Source organism: Simochromis diagramma, unplaced genomic scaffold, assembly GCF_900408965.1.
Source record: "Simochromis diagramma unplaced genomic scaffold, fSimDia1.1 OVJJ01000176.1, whole genome shotgun sequence".
Taxonomy (NCBI): Eukaryota; Metazoa; Chordata; class Actinopteri; order Cichliformes; family Cichlidae; genus Simochromis; species Simochromis diagramma.
In genome coordinates, this window is record NW_024386892.1 from 8,017,570 (window position 1) to 8,034,440 (window position 16,871).

The 16,871-nt window shown below is 42.3% G+C and overlaps 1 protein-coding gene across 30 annotated transcripts in view; it reads right to left on the reverse strand.

Annotated features, from left to right (window-relative positions):
- The window catches only part of ttn.2 (titin, tandem duplicate 2), a 226,054-nt gene that overhangs the window by 97,055 nt on the left and 112,128 nt on the right, over nt 1–16,871 (reverse strand). For all 30 annotated transcript variants that reach the window (XM_040034145.1, XM_040034143.1, XM_040034160.1 and 27 more), the window contains 27 exons: nt 16,008–16,105; nt 15,734–15,902; nt 14,956–15,225; nt 14,298–14,564; nt 13,595–13,873; nt 12,898–13,306; nt 11,311–11,435; nt 10,942–11,208; nt 10,499–10,768; nt 9,561–9,860; nt 8,582–8,884; nt 8,130–8,317; nt 7,711–7,825; nt 7,315–7,605; nt 7,063–7,214; nt 6,555–6,702; nt 6,075–6,374; nt 5,581–5,868; nt 5,204–5,500; nt 4,703–4,889; nt 3,227–3,342; nt 2,846–3,145; nt 1,572–1,871; nt 1,358–1,463; nt 926–1,122; nt 374–679; nt 136–289 (listed from right to left, as the gene is read on the reverse strand). In XM_040034145.1, the coding sequence (XP_039890079.1) occupies nt 136–289; nt 374–679; nt 926–1,122; nt 1,358–1,463; nt 1,572–1,871; nt 2,846–3,145; nt 3,227–3,342; nt 4,703–4,889; nt 5,204–5,500; nt 5,581–5,868; nt 6,075–6,374; nt 6,555–6,702; nt 7,063–7,214; nt 7,315–7,605; nt 7,711–7,825; nt 8,130–8,317; nt 8,582–8,884; nt 9,561–9,860; nt 10,499–10,768; nt 10,942–11,208; nt 11,311–11,435; nt 12,898–13,306; nt 13,595–13,873; nt 14,298–14,564; nt 14,956–15,225; nt 15,734–15,902; nt 16,008–16,105 (6,202 nt within the window). The remainder of the gene's footprint in view (nt 1–135; nt 290–373; nt 680–925; nt 1,123–1,357; nt 1,464–1,571; nt 1,872–2,845; nt 3,146–3,226; nt 3,343–4,702; nt 4,890–5,203; nt 5,501–5,580; nt 5,869–6,074; nt 6,375–6,554; nt 6,703–7,062; nt 7,215–7,314; nt 7,606–7,710; nt 7,826–8,129; nt 8,318–8,581; nt 8,885–9,560; nt 9,861–10,498; nt 10,769–10,941; nt 11,209–11,310; nt 11,436–12,897; nt 13,307–13,594; nt 13,874–14,297; nt 14,565–14,955; nt 15,226–15,733; nt 15,903–16,007; nt 16,106–16,871) is intronic.

A 16,871-nucleotide genomic window follows, 5' to 3' on the forward strand; every position in this document is an offset into this window, starting at 1 on the left:
AGGATTAAATTTCACAGCAAGCATAAAGTTTTTATGCAAATCAGAGATGGATGAGTGTAAGGCCTGTGCTGGTGTGAAATGAAATAACCGATATGACAAAAGTTCTAGATGAAAGGATTCGCACAGAACACTCACCTAAAGCCAAGGCGTTCATCCGCCTTCAGCTCTTTGCCATCTTTGTGCCAGGTGATTTTAGGTAAGGGGACTGCTCTAAAGGGAACTGGAATGTGCAGCTTTTCTGTTTCCACAACAACTAGATCCAGAGTCTGGAATTCCAGAGTTGGGTTGCCTGAAAACACGGAAAAACAAAATCTTTCTCAGCCACAAATGAAGGGCACCGGTGACTCTCAGAAACAAATATGAAGATTCTTACAGTCAGAGTCTTTGGCAAAGACATTTTCAGAGATGTCCGACGGTTCGCTCTCTCCGATAGCGTTAACGGCCCTCACTCTCAGAATGTACTCCTTTTCAGGGGTCACACCCTCCTCTACGCGGTACTTGAGCTCCTTCACTGGACGGGAGTTCACCCTCATCCACTTCTCAGTTCCAGCCTCACACATCTCAATGTGGTATCCTCTGACAGGGGCACCGCCATCTGTTTGTGGAGGTTTCCAGGCAATTGCCAGGAAGTCTCGGCTGGCTCCAGTCACGTGTAATTCAATGGGTGGTGATGGGATGCCTGGAGGGGAGAATATAAACTCAGACTCTCCGCACTTTAAATTGTTTTTACTGTTACAATATAATTATTAATGAATTGAAAGCCTTTATTGTCATTATACATAGTATAACGAGATTAGAAACAGCTCTATAAAAGTGCACACGTGCTTATAGCATTTTATAAAAACTATACAATAATTTAACTATACACTTACTGTAAATATATGAAGCTTATTTATTTATTTTTTTATCTATTTCCTGAGCTGACCTGTTGGATCTTCTATGGTGAGAATCTCGGTGGGTTCACTTGGGTGTCCACTGCCAGCCTCGTTCTCAGCTCGGACCTGGAACTGAACCTCTGTTCCCTCAATGACGTCTGTTACCCTGTACTTACAGTCTGGACCCGAGGTCTTCCCACATTTCACCCAGCGAGTTCCAAGCTTCTCTTTTTTCTCAATGGAATACCTGAACACCCAATGGAATACAAGGGAAATAGACCTTTATACATACTAGGTCGAGGAAACAAATCTGCTGCTTCTGCTGCAGGTGCCATTTACATGGTGGTCTACTAAGTTCCTATCCTGCATGAGAAACGTAAGGAAATCAGTTTTGCAGAAATGTTTAAGTTGCACGGGACTTAAGTTGTGCAATGTCACATACAGGGTACAAGATAAAATGTGATAAAATGGTAAAATGTAACCTGAGGATGGGTCTTCCACCATCGTTTTTCGGTGCCTCCCACTGCAAGTCCACATATCTTTTGGTCACAGCACTGACAGCGAGAGCGTAGGGTGGGCCAGGAGTACCTGGAAATGAGGAAACATTATCGTCGTTCTTTGACAGATCAGCAGTGAGGATTTTCATTGCCTTCAAATTGAAATGATTTGTGCGACTGCGCATCCTTTCTAACTTACTGAAAGTGTCTTTTGCCAGCACAGAGTCCTCCATCTCACAGAAGGGTCCGACACCCACAGCGTTCTCAGCAGCAACACGGAACACATAAAGCGACCCTTCATTGAGCGGCTTCACGTCGCACTTCAGCTCTTTGACTGTGGTGTCCACAGTCTGCCAACCTTTACGCCTCACATCACGTTTCTCCACAATGTAGTTGGTGATGGCTGAACCGCCATTGCGCTCAGGAACCGCCCATTTCAGCTCAGCACTGTTCCTGCTGATGTTGACAACCTCTAACCAGCGTGGAGCTGAGGGAGGGTCTGGGGAAAGGAAGACAAACCACAGTTTTAATCTGTCGGTGTGACCTGGCCAGCTTCAGAGCACCAGCTGTCGGATGTGTCGCCCATATACCATAGTGTACCACGCTTATTCTCTACCAGTTTGTCTTAGTGGGAAATGTTTTGACTGTTTAAAACTTCAAATATTCCAACAATTAAAACTAAATTTAAACAATTAAACTCAATTTAAGAAAATGTGAAACTGTGCTTTACATGTCACATCATTTGTCTTTTCCAGATGAAAACACATTTCATCTAAAAAACCTGTTTAATTCAGGGTGAGCGTGCTCAGAGTTTGAACACTGATCAGCTGTCCTACAACAGTAAATGCTGAGCTGCCAGTCTGAGAGTTCAGCTGTTGAACAGCCCTCCTGTCTTGTATTCCCCACATAGACGTTTTCCCGAGGGCGTTCCATTTTTACCAATTATCCAAGCGTGCATTTAAGTTTTGGTTTTCAGTTTTGGTACTGAAGCTATGATATATCCCACTGTACTGATGCTCATGATTGGACATAGATTTAAAAAACAAAAAAACCCACCCTGAATAAATGCAAAATTTTAACCTTATGAAATTTTGTCATAAAAAAATATGCTGGAAAAAATAAGGCAGCTCTAATCAACCCACCTCTGTGTATTTTTATGGCAGTTTTATTAGCACTCTGAGAGGCTTATGTGGGAACCTTTCTCAGAGAACCCCACGTATGCTTATTGTACAGTTAACCGTTTGTGTTCTGGACATTTGTTTTTATTTCATGTTTGTCTAAATTGTCTGACAGCACCTGTGTTATAGAACCACACACACTAAATATCTATGTTTATTTGTGTGTGTGTTATAAATTGCACATTTTTTTAAGCTCACCCCTCTTGTATAATGTGGCAGTCAGTGCAGAACAGATCATTGATCTATGTTTTACTCCAGTATGTTTTTCTGTTTTTAGATCATGAGTTATTCTTACTGAGTCTCTCTTTGCAGAGCACTGGGTCACTGGGTTCACTGGGTTCGCTCTCTCCAGCCACGTTAACAGCTCGCACTCTGAACGAGTACTCCTGCTTCTCCATCAGGCCCTTTAGGAAATATTCCAGCATGGGGATGTTCTCTGCCACGCGGATCCAGTCCGTGGTGCCGGTCTTTAGCATCTCAATGACATAGCTATCAATCTTTGCTCCGCCGTCATGCTCTGGTTTGGTCCACATTAGGAAGCATGACGTCTTAGCTACGTCCTTCACTGTGGGTTTGCCAGGGGGCCATGGAGGGTCTGGTAGGAAAAACAACCGTGACATATTTATCTATTCTAAACAGATTTAAAGTGCTTATAGAAGTAAGGGAAATTTAGTACCAATAGGATCTTTAACAAGGATTGGATCTGTCTCCTTGCTGGGTTTTCCAGTTCCGGCCAGATTCTCAGCAAGGACTCGGAACTTATACTTCTTCCTGGTTGGAAGACCTTTGACCCTAATGAAGAAAAGTACACTGTAATCTACCAAAGAAGCTTAATGCAAGAGTCAGTTTTGAAATTCGACATCAGAGTAGCTAGGCTAACCTTTTTTGTGTCTTTGACTGGTCAAAAAAGTTATAGCATATGAAAGTTCTCTTTTTACCTGCATTTTAATGCAAATATAAAAAACTTCTATAACGTTTTGTTTTTTCAGTTTATACTGTTGCCTCATTTCCATTGTCAGATGTTGAATAATATTGATGATGCATAATCTTAGTTTCCCATATGCTTTTACACAAATCAATTGTTTTTAACTTTGGGAACTATCACAAGGTGCAGTGCATTTCGGATGAAGACTCAGTGGCCAGTATTAACACTGCTGTGTTGCTGCTGTAGTGTTGCAAATGTGAACAATGGAGATTGTTGTGGAAGTTTTCCATTAAGTAAAGCCTGCAGACGAGCGGTGAGCGGTAGCTAACATTCTTTAATCACAAACAAAGAACAGAAAACCAAGCTTGGTGGAGCCTGCATGATCGCGGGGCAGACGGTCAGCAGAGTCACTGAGCCTAGCATGGCTCTCAGTTAAATACCGTCTCCAGGAACAAAAGGCAGTACACAGCTGTTTCACAGCTTAAGGTTCGCACTCCATTGCTACCTCCCAGAGTCCTCGAAGAGACAAAAGACTCTTCCTGTGGAGTTGTCTGCTTGTCTGCTTCCCCCCAACTTCCTTACCAGACCCCCACCATTTGTCTAACTGCATGAGTGTGAGACATGCTAAAATCCAGGGATTTATTTCATCAGATCTATTTGCCAGACAATTTTTCAGCTCGGTGTAAGACACTGAAGCACAGCTGTGACGGCTGTATGAATTGATTGCTTCAGTCAGCCTTTGTCTGTTGGCATCAAAATCACTGAATTAACTTTTTTTCTAACAGGTTAACTTATGGGACAGGTGCTTTGTGAAAACAACAAAAGTAACCAGATCAGTTAGATTTCAGTCTGGTGTTACTAAACCACACATTTGTCCGTATACAGGGGTCGCTCATAAATGAAGTCTAAAGTTATTATCTCCTAAAATGTACTTGATCCAGAGAGTCCTGGATAGAAGGTGAACCTGGTAACAGTGAAAACCTTTTAGATGCTATAACTTGTTTTGACCAGCCACCTATCCCACGTAGTTGTACTGTGTTTTTATAGTTAAGAACACATTTCATTTCAGTGAAGTATCAGAGAAAACAGAAAACATCAGGAGCACCAGTACTTTTTCTATTATTCCTGAGTTTAAACTTGTCTGTTGGAAATGTACATCAGCACACTAATCTACCAAAGAAGCTCAATGTATAAACATCAGTTCTGAAATGTGACAGCTAGGCTCACCTGTAGTTTGTGTCTTTGACTGGCAGCTTGTTGCATCTTATCCACTTGTCATGGTCAGCTTCGTATCTCTCCACCCAGTATCCAGTAATTGGGCTTCCTCCATCCTCATCGGGCTCATACCAGTTCAGATTCAGAGAGTCCTTTGCAATATCTGAAGCCTCCAGCTTGTAAGGAGCCCCGGGAGTATCTGAGGACAAGATCAGATGCATCAGGTTAGTCCAAGTCATGAAGACTTGATGTACTTGACCAAGTAAAAAAGCCTGATTATGATAAATGTTCCACACTAAACTCTTCAGTTAGCTGAGAATCAACAAGAACAAGAATCTCTCACAGGATCTTATAAAAAAACTGTACGATTAAGCTGTTTTTCCATCTTAATGCTGCATCAAACATTTCAATCCAAACAAACAGAAAAAATACTACTGTATATGAATCTTTACATAAACGAAAACTGGAAATGGAAATTTCTGTTTCTAAGATATTAGATGTAAGGTAGCCTACCAAAGGGGTATTTGGCAGTGATTGATGGGTGTTCAGCAGCTGGACCAACACCAAACTGGTTTTCAGCAAATACTCTGAAGATATAGTCCTTGAACTTGATCAGACTGGTAGCTTTGTATGTGGTCTGCTTCACAGTGGAGGACAGTCTGTGCCAGATCTCACTATCAGCAGCTCGCCGTTCAACAATATAGTTGGTAACTTTGGAGCCACCATCATCACGTGGAGGGTTCCAAGCCAGAAAGCAGGACTCATTGGTGATTTCAGAAATGTCAAAAGCAGCAGGAGGACCAGGCTTATCTGTTTTGAAGAGCAGATTTAAAATTGTAATCAGCAGAAACGGAAAATCTGTACCTTTCTCAGTCGTTAATTGATCTTACCAAGGATGTTGACATCCACAGTGGCAGTGGCACGACCGCTGCTGTTGGTGGCTTCGATGATATAAGTGGAACTGTCATCTCTCTTTGTCTTGGCGATGGTGACCATGGAGTGTCCTGGCTTGGTGTCGATGGACACCCTGTCGTCTGGTTTGAGGACCAGGTCGGCTTTGGTCCACTTGACTCGTGGCTCAGGCTTACCTGTCACATCAGCAGGAAGTTCAATCTTGCTGCCAGCCTTAGCAGTCAGACCAGCCAGAAGCTTGGCATCCAGCTGGATCTCTGGAGGCTCTGCATAGAAATTAAGGACAAGAAGTCAGTCAGTAGGTGGGCATTGAGATGCCATAGTCACAATAGAGTAAAGAGGACAGCAAGCTCAGTGTGACCATGTAAAACTAATGGCTTGCTTATACGGCGTTTATACGAGGGAATAACTTGTAACGTTGGATTACACCATATGCAATTTCATGGTCCTAAGAGGACTACATCACAAGTACCTTTAGGATCAACAGCCTGGATCTCATCAGTGGCTTTGCAGGGCCGGCTGGCTCCAAGTCGGTTCAGGGCTCTGATTCTGTAAGAGTACCACTGACCCTCAATAAGATTCGTCACCTGGCACTTCAGCTCAGGTACCAAGTCCCCACAGGGCTCCCACTTATCCGTTCCTCTCTGACAGCGTTCAACATTGTAGCCCCGGATGCCGCTTCCGCCATCGTACTTTGGCGGCTCCCAGGTCAGGAAGATGCCACTGGCTGACTTGTCCCTCCACCTCAGGTTTTCTGGAGGGTCGGGGACAGCTGGAGAAAAAAACAGTTGGAGCGCTTAGAAAGTTTCTCAGAAGCAGTTTAATCGAAAGGAAGTCTCGTGTTGTTCTGACTCTACGTGTACGAAGAATGTGTTTAAGTATTTTGATTAATAGAGACAGCCAGTATTATCATTAACATCAATGTTACACATTGAACACTGCCTTTACTCACTTGCAGGAGAGGAGACGTTAACTGGCTCGTCAATATATGCTGGCTCTCCCGGTCCACATTTGTTGCAGGCGGTGACTCTGAACAAATACTCCTTCCCTTCAACCACGTCAGTAACGGTGAACTCCAGATCCTGGATCCCTGTGGTCACCTTAGAGAAAGAAGAATTACCATCAGGCTTAACTGGTCCTTCATCACCATGTGCAGTCCAGCTAAACATTTCTTCATGACAGGCTGGGGCCATGGAGATAGTATGAGGGGAGATATTATTGAGTGGGTGATAATACTGGAAATGCACTATACGAGTGCCAGTCAGCAGGTGTTGTTACGATTCGGCTGTTACTTGTTCATGAATACCCAGAGCCAGCTAATTACAGAGCACTCTCTCTCTTACACGTGTGTGTGTGTTTTAAAATATAAAATTACACTTTTTTAATTTAAATATTAGATGACACATTATGTAGTTATCAGCTGGTTCAGCACACTCTGAAAGCCGATGTCACTGTTGTACCTTGACCCAGGTCTTGCGGGACACGTCTCGTTTCTCCACCTGGTAGCCAATCAGAGGACTTCCTCCATCATGCTCTGGAGCCTCCCAGCTCAGGTGGACATGCTGCCGAGTCACCTCAAGGACCTTGAAGTCCTTTGGAGCACTGGGTGCAGCTGGAGACACAAACAGAAATCCGATGACACAATTTTAACAAAAATGTAACATTTGTCAAGTTTTTTTAAGGAAGATTTTTAAGGTGTTTTTAAGGTGTACCAATAACATTGACTTCAATCTCTCCAGAGACCGATGTGACATCATTCTCCAGATGTAGCGTGTAGATGCCTTTGTCTGGACGGACACTCGGAGTGACCATTAGTTCTGCAAATGTTGACTTTGTCATGAGGAAAACCCGCTCATCATGCACGCTGGATAGCTCCTTCTCTCCGAAGGTCCACTTAGCAACAGGTATTGGATATCCAGTTATGGGGACTCTGATGGTGAGAGGCTGGGGAACAATCACTTCCAGGCCATCTTTAAAAGCACTCAGGTCAAAGCTTGGACCAACTGGAGAAGAGACAGAGGTTTTAACGTGCCTGCCTTTGCCAAGGATTTTACTATGAAGGAATAGCATATGAATAAAATAACTATGAACTAATTCATTAATCTCACCATGTGGGTCGTCAGCTAGCAGAGGTCCGATGATGTTTGAAGGCTCAGAGACTCCGGCAGCGTTTTCAGCAAACACTCTGTAGTTGTACTTAGTCCCATATTTCAGACCTGACACCTGAGGCAAACGTCAGTGAGGGATTACAACAAAGAAATGTCAAACTTTTAAAAAACCTTGTAAAAGACTTTAAAAGACAGTTTTGGGAGGTTTTTACTTTGAAATAACTGGTATGCCTTTTTTTAAATGACAGGTTTTTTTAAACCCTCGCTGGAAGGCTTGTTTTGTCAATTATCTAATGACACGCTTTTAACCCGAAGCAGCTGATAAAGGGCTTTTACTCAAAGGTTGTTTTTGGTCACAAGACACTGAACATCAACGAAACAGCTACTCAGGTTTGCAGATGATTTTCTTTGATTTGTACCTTGTAGAAGAGGTCAGGGCAGAGGCGGGCGTTGCAGCGGAGCCACTTGTCAGAACCGTCCTCACAGCGTTCAATGATGTATCCGGTGATCATGCTGCCTCCGTTCTTCAGTGGAGTCTCCCAGGTGAGCTGCACTGAGCTCTTGTTCTGGTCCTGCCAGGACAGGTTCAGAGGGGGGCTGGGGCGCTCTGCAGGTGATCAGAAAACACCAATTTTAAACCTGTTAAGTTAGAAGTATCCTAGGGTAAACCAGTGTGTGTGCTACGTTTTACCAGGCAAGAAAGGTTGACACTGAACTAGTTAAGTTGCTTCGGAGTGCTAGCTTCTTTCTGTTCAATATTGTGTCTGGATTTTCCCTGATTTTGAGGGACAGACTAACCTTATCTAACCATTAGATAATCATTTTCTTACTAGAAAGGGTAACCAATCATCTTTCCATGAGCCAAACTCACCGATTGGATCCATGATTTTGACGGGCTGTGAGGCAGCACTGGGTTTGCCGACACCGGCTCTGTTCTCAGCTTTCACTCTAAAAATGTACTCTTTATTCTCAATGACATCATTAATGATGGCACTGAGGTCATCAGGTTTGGTCACCAGGACAGGAGACCACTTCACTGACGTCCTGTCGCGGAGCTCAATGATATAAGAGGTAATGGGAGAGCCTCCATCTGATGTGGGAGGCTCCCAAGACAGAGTGCAGCCAAACTTGGTGACGTTTCCCACGATCACATTCAGAGGAGCTTCAGGAACATCTACAGAGATAAACAAAATATATTTTAGTGAACATGTGTTCAAGCATCCAAGTATTAAAGTATATATCAAGTTAAATTTGCACCTCAAAGATCTTGAACTTGGAAGTTTGGGCTACTTTTGTCCACTTAACTAGACTCTGTTTAATTTCCTTTCATCAAAATATCAATGTTTAATCTGAAACATCCTGTGGCTCATAAAGAAGCTAAGAGAAAGTTGGTGGCTGTGTAAAGGAACAGTTTAAAATAAAATATCATGGGTTATTTTGAACTCTAACAGAGTAAAGATTTTAAAAAAGAAACAAGGATATGAGCAGAACAGGTCAACTTAACTTCAAAGATTTGGCATGTTTGTTATATTAACACCATACTCACCATATTCAGATAATTTGATTTAGCCTCCGTCTAATTCAGTTATGAGAACAATAAGCTAACATTACCAAGATATCACTTCATGCACTACAAATTTTTATCAGTATTTTGCAATATAAAGTCTTTATATTTATAAAGTTGACCAAACTATTGTTTGTTTTTATTTTACCTAAAAAAGTAACATCTCTTCAACTTAGTTTTATATCTTTTTTGTTACCTTAAAGTGAAGCTTACTGTCTAACATCAGAACTACTTTACATCATTATTTAAATGTGTGCAAAAGATGAATAAATACAGTAAATCTCACCAAACTTGTTCTTAGCTTGCACAGCTTCGTCAGTCTCCACAGTGGGTCCGCTGCCAACCCGGTTTCGGGCACAGACTCTGAATAGGTACTTGGACTCCTTCTGGAGGCCGGTCACTGTGTATTCAGGACTTTCGGCATGGTCGGTGGCCAGTGTCCAGGTCTTACGTTTCTCATCACGTCTCTCCACTACGTAGCCGATGACTTTACTGCCGCCATCGCTCTCAGGCTCCTCCCATGCGAGGCTGATCTCACCATCTGCAGTGTCAGTCACCTGGAGGTTCTTCACAGGTCCTGGGACATCTGGAAAAAGAAAATCACATAATAGGATAAGATAAGCAGCCTATGGACATCTACACTACAGTATCAGATCTGAATGAAGAGAAACCCGTTCTAAAGTTTATTCTTAATCACAGAAACAGCAGATGTGAAAATACCACACAACAACCATTATTCTGTTGTTTTAAGTATGACTGGTGCTTTTAAAGTTCACTCGTTATTACGGGATTTGAGAATTTTTATGCTTTTCTTTTTGACAATTAAAAATAATGTTTTGCACCTTTTCATGCTGCTTCAGCTACTATTGAAGGAAAGAACCTGCAGATTTAAGTAACATTCATTATGTATGGGTTGAGAAATACTGAGGCACTATGTATCATCTGACTTAGATTAATATAGCAGAACACAGCTTTTGCCGATGTGTTGTCCAGATTTGGCTTCACATTTAACATTAATGATCCCAATAGTGGTCAGACTATTTAAAAAAACTAGCTTGTACTAGTAACTATTTTATCTCTAATATCACACGTAATTACTATACAATCCTTGTGGAAGCTGCAGTTCAGTGTAATTTTAATTGTAAACTGTCTTAACACTAATTTAGTATAATTTTGTTTACTTGTAGTTAACCAGCTGCTTCTACATAACAAAGGAGACCTTACCAATGACATTCAGGTTGATGAAAGCTTCTCCCGCTCCATGTTTGTTTTTGATGATGATCTTGTAGGAGCCCTCGTCGACCTTCTTGGGGTTCTTTAATCGGTACTCTGTGTGCTCAGCTGAGGTGAAGATGTTGTCTTTTTGCAAACTCAGGTTGTTGTACAGCCAGTCAGCTTCAGCTTGTGGATAGGCACTGTAGGGGACGACCATGATAACAGGCTTTCCAACATCTGTGACGTAGTTCTGGTCAGTGGTCTTTATCTGAGGCACAGCTGCAAGAGGTGAGATATATCATCAGTAGCACATGTAGCAGGTACAATGACTACTGAACACAACACTGATTTTTCTAGGTAACCCATGGCTCACTGGACAATGCCTTGGACTTGGACTGCAGTAGCAGTGACTGCAGTGACGGTTATTGTATTTTTTGTGTCTGCACTCTCACCTGCCAGTTCCAGCTTGGCCTTTGCATCTTTATCCTTGGCAATGACTCTGTACTCTCCCTGGTCCCGAGGTCTGATCTCACAGACCTGCAATCTGTGGACTTTACCCTCGCTCATCATCTGGTATTTGTCTCCCTGGACAACGGTCATATTGTTCCTCAACCACTTCACCTCCACTCTGTCTTTGTTGAGCTCCACCTCAAATACAACGTCCGAGCCTGGAGGTTCAAACACGTTCTGCGGGGGTCTGATGATTTCCACTGGGGTCTCTGCAGGACAAAATAACATTTTTAAAGTGGTCACACCAAGCAGGAACAGAAGAGGAACTACATTCTACTGAAAACGCTTGGAGGCAACTCTGAGGATTTCACCTTCAACAAAAAGCCTGGCTCTGGATTTCTTCTCCTCCACACCACAGGCATATTCACATTCATCATCAGGTCTGCATTCCTTGATGCGCAAAGTGCAAATCTTTCCATCTCGTTCAAATATGTATCTGAGACAAAATAGTGAATAGTTTAAAAGTAAAGAAGGAGACAGATTCCAAAACAGTAAAGTGTAAAAACGGAGGACACTGTTCATCAGGAAGAATTCTGTATGGATACAAAAATAAACTTTTGTTTTTTCTCCTTTGTAAATGTGTAAAGTCATTAAGTCTGGGAGTTACTGCAGTTTGTGATTTGGGGGTGCAGTTTAGCTGGCCATGCTAATTTGTCCTGCTCCGATTACGGCTGCTAACTGAGAGTAATTGTGCAGGAACGTGTGTTCAAAACCACTGAAATTACTGAGGGCAACTTCTCCCTTTGTTTTTGTTGATTAATTTGTATTTACACAGTACTGTGCAAAAGACTCAGCCACCCCTCATTTCTTTATCTTTTGTTATGACAATGGGAAACAGATGTGGTGATTTATTAAAACACGTGCACACATGTATGGAATACAGTATGAGGAAAAAAGCTTCCCTAATGACTGGAGGTCCCTACATATGTACGTCAAAAAGTTCACTGAACTTGGATCTGCACAGAACGTTTTCCTTCATTGTGTGGTTGAACCTGGCATAGCTGTAGGCTTCATTTCTATTGGCTGAGCAAAGGCAAGTCACAGGGTGCAGCGGTCAACTGGTTTGAACTGGGTTTTTTTGGCCTTTTTTATTGGCTAGACAGAGAGGCTGAAGGGAAAGCAGATTGAGAGAGGGAACATACAGCAAAGGGCGGCAGGTTGGACTCAAACCCGGGCCAGCCACACAGCATATGGTTGCCTGCTCATCCCAGTGAGCTAAACCAGCGTCCAACTTGCTTAAACTTTGACCGTGGCATGCAGGAGTACTCCTTGATGGCGTGTATGTGCTTTGCCTTTCTCTGCAAAGTGGTAAACCGTTATTGTGCGGTGCAAGTAATAGAAATGATTGCAGCACTAAATGGGACATGCTGTAAAGGATGCCCCCCTGGGTGAAGTGTTTCGGGCATGTCAGACTAGAACGAGGCCTGGTGAAGACCCAGCACACGGCAGAGAGGTGACATCTCTGTGAACTCCTTGACATTCCACTTATTCAGGGTTTACCCGCCCCCGGATAAGCAGAAGAAAATGGATAGATGGACAGATGGAAAATGGACTGGGCTGAAAGTGAGTAAAAAAAGCAGCCAGTGCTCAAACACAAACAATGATAAACCTTCAGAAGGCCTGGAGATCTATTGCTCAGGACTACTTCGAACAATAGGACATAGTATGGCTCCTTGGAACCAAAGTATGAAGAAATAAGGGGCGGCTCGAGACCTTTGCACAGTACAGTATATATTTAGTACTCTGTATTTACTTATAATATAAAGATAATAAGGTTCTATAATGAAATATATTAACAGTGAAATCAGTTTGGTCTTTGTTGTGTTGGTCACAGTTTAAAATTAAATGAACAGAGTGTGTTCACATCATTCACAGAGAAAAAGAAACGTTTCACACACCTGGGTCCTTCTCTGATCTCTCGGCCATTTCTGTACCACTTGACTTCAGCTTTCTCTTTGGTCAACTTGCATGTAAACTCTGCGTCCTCGAACTCGGTGATTGTTTGGTCTTTTAGGTGCACGGTGAAATCCGTCGGTGCCTCGCTGATGATGAGCTCTGCTGTGGCTTTGTCATCTCCGGCTACAGCTGTGTATTCACCCTCATCGGCCAGGGTGCAGTCTTTGATGGTAAGCGTATGCTTGTCTTTGTCAACTCTGTAGACAATGCGTTTGCTGAGGGTAATCTCCTCACCGGCTTTCATCCACTTCAGAGTGGCATTGGGCCTGTTGACCTTACAAGAGAAGCTGATGGTCTTCTTCTCCTGAGTGTCAATGTCCTCCGGGGGAACCACTATTCTTAGACTCTCCTCTGAAAAACACAAAGTACAGTCATATTTCAGACATTAATACTGTAGGTACTTTGCATTTATATACTTTGCTAATAATGCATTGGACGTCCTACAATTCTCCTCCTGCCAAAGGTGATCTACTGGACCAAGTCTGAGGACTGTTGTTCGGTGAACCCATCATCATGTTAGAGATGATGTGAGTCTTGTAATGTGATACATTAAGTGCTCAAAGTAGTTTGAGTTTATGTGACAGTGGGACTGCAAACACAACAAAACATGCAGCCATGCTGCTGCCAGGAACCACTCACCTCTGATGGTCAGGCTGCAGTGGCTCTTGGCATGCTCTCCTCTCTGATTGGTCAAGTTGATGCTGTAGTTGGATTCGTCTCCCTTCTGGACATCTTTGATTCTCAGGGAGAAGACATTGTCTCTCTGGGTTATTACGTACTTGCTGCTCTCAAATATGGTGTCGTCGTTCTTCAGCCACTTGGCCTTTGCTCCCTCTGTGTTGACCTCACAGTTCAGGACGACCTCTTGACCTTCTTTGCCCTCTGTGTCTTTTAGAGGAGTGATGATTTTCAGTCTCTCTGCAGAAAATAATAGAGCAGACACCAATGAGAATATTTCTGGGTCATCTGGACAAAAGACTTTAATTTCAAACGGCTGAACTCCTTGAGCCGGGAAAGAAACAAAACCCAAAAATGACACCTTCCTGCACTGCAAGTACTTCTAGCTAATATTACGTTTCAGAATGTGTTGCCAAAAATATTATTAATAAAAAAAGATATACTTTCAATATGAAAAAGAAATTTTACTTCAATAAATTCCTATATTTTGCTTCATGCTGCCAATGTTGAACAAGACTGATCTCGAATTTAAATTGTTAAATACAGATTCAGGGAAAATGCTTAGTGTACTTGAAAAACAAACTAATTTAAAACTTCATTTGGTCTCCCGGGAGCAGGTTTTCTTCCCATTAACTGAGATAAACTTAAAGTGGGCAGGGCTTACCGAGCACAGTAAGGTCGGCGCTGGCTCTAGTTGGTCCAATCATAACTATGTATCCACCCTCATCTTTAAGTTCACAGTCCTTGATTTCAAGGATTCGTTTCTTGCCATCGGTGACTATCTGGTATTTCTCTCCGGCCTCGAGCTCCACGTCATCCTTCATCCATTTGACTTCATAGGTCTCCTTGGATACGGAGCACGTGAACGCTGCCTTCTCTCCTTCCACCACTTCTAGGCTTTGTGGCCTTGAGATGAACTCAGCAGCTAATTCTGCAACACAGGAAGCATTTCAGAGCTTAGAGATGGCTTTATTTCAGTGAGACTAAGGCTTAGAATTGGGTTTCTTTTAGCCACATGCTAAAAACGAACATTTCCTAGAGGCTGTCACATTTCAAATCAAGTCAAATCAATCAAGTTATCTGTGAAAAGGTTTGTATTTAGGTGCTTCAAATTGTAAAATATCCTATAACAATGGCCTGAAATTAACCAAAACCTAACCTTTACCCAAGATGGGTTGCAAATGGAGTGATAGATGTTGAAAGGTAAGGGTTTAAAATAATAAATCCTGATTTTAGATTTATTTCTCTGCATTTTCTTTGTTGTATGTGTTAGTGCTCTCGCTGTTACTTTGTTCCAAGTGCCTTTAACATTTTTTGCGTACCATTAATCTTGAGATTTCCTGAAGTTTTGTTGCTGGGACTTAGCCTGCAGTTGTACTCTCCAGCATCAGACATGTTCAGATCCTTGATCAGGAGTATCCTTCTCTTCCCATCTACAATTTGCTCATAGCGGCCACCCTCTGGCAGCTCCGTGTCTCCTTTGTACCAGATAACGTCTGCGCTGGGTTTGGAGACTTCACAAATAAGTTTTACACTGTCGGTCTCAGTTCCCTCCACATTGAACAGGTTCTTGGTGAACCTTGTCTCCTCCTCTGCAATGAAAGGAATCCTCCATTAGTTGCTTAAACCTTTTAACACATTTTTAACAACATATATTTTAGCAGTAAACTGCCATAACTGCTATCATGCTCACATCATTTATATCTAATTCATAAAACTCATTCAGCTTCAGCAAAATTATGTTAAATTATCAAATCAATCTCTCCACTTCTGCTTATCCAACTCATATTCTAATTTCACTGACTGATCTCCAAATCACAAACATGGTCACACAAATGTAAAATGTGCTGTTTTCCTTGATTTATTTAATTTAATCCAACTAAACCAAACTGAAGAAAATTGTAATTTTCTGTTCTTGTGATGGTTCAAATATCTGAGAAAAACTTTACTTTGAGCATCAGAAATTGTCTAATATTATCTTTAGCTTTGAAGAACTGAACAATTACATCTAACGTTAAATAATAAAATCAAGTAACCAAACACATTAATACGTGTATGAAGAAAGAGGCTGTGATCGAAGAAGAACTTCTTGATTCTTACCAACGACAGTGAGCATGCCAGAGGACTTTGAGGTCTTTGCATCACATTCGTATTCAGCCTCATCGTCAAACACAGACTTGTGGATGATGAGGATGTGCTGGCGACCTTGTGCAATAATTTCGTATTTCTTTCCCTTTCTGATTTCATTTCCGTCCTTAAACCAGCGGACCTGTGAGATGTGAAGGAAGAGGTCACTGAGAGCAAGATTTCTCCAGAGAAAACATGAAATGTAACCTTTACAGTAAGCTCATCTGGCAAAAGCGTGTGTTCTCACTTTGACGTCTTCTCTGGACACTTCACATTCAAACCTGGCCGATTCCTTCTCTACAACCTCGACGTCGTGGAGTGGCTTTGAGAACTCAATGTGTGGAGCTATTCAGACAAAGAGAAGAGACTCGTTAATACACTCAGTTTCCCACCTCCTGGAGGGGAGGTTACCTTAATAGAAGAGCAAAGCCAATGTATCCTCTGGGCTTCATGTGGAAGTTTCTTTACTGTTTTAAAAGGCACTTTAACTTTTGTGGGGAGTTCGTGATTTGGGATTTGACAAATGAGTATGTATACAGGCATGCTAAAAGTAATTTGATTTTAATTTGGAGCTTAAAATCACAAATCTCAGAGTGCCATCTATCTCTTAAAAAGGGTTCCTTAACAAAAACAGAGACTGTTTCCTTAATGACCAACACTACTGGGCCACACCTCTTAATCTTTGAAATCCGGTGCTTTCAGTCCCATTGCCACAGCTGTATAAAATCAAGGACCCACCTTTACCAACATTTGTGAAACAATGGGTTGTTTTGACGCGCCCACAGATTTCAAGTCAAAGGCTCTCACTGACTGAAACTATAAATGGTATTTTTGCAAAGTGGAAGCCTTAAAGAAACACTGCAACTCAGCCATAAAGTGACAGAATGGGGCTGCTCAGTGCTGAGATTCAAATTTATGAGCATTCAGCTCAAAACCTGCGGCTTTCCAAATCTCTGCCAGGATTAATACCAGCGCAGATCTGGAGATTCATAGGATGGGTTTTTATGACGAAACAGTTCCTTGTAGGCTTAGAGACAGTCGGCAGTTGGCCCAGTACTTCTGTCCCATTTTGGGCCCATTAGTTACCGTGGGGACCCCTTCTCATTGAGAG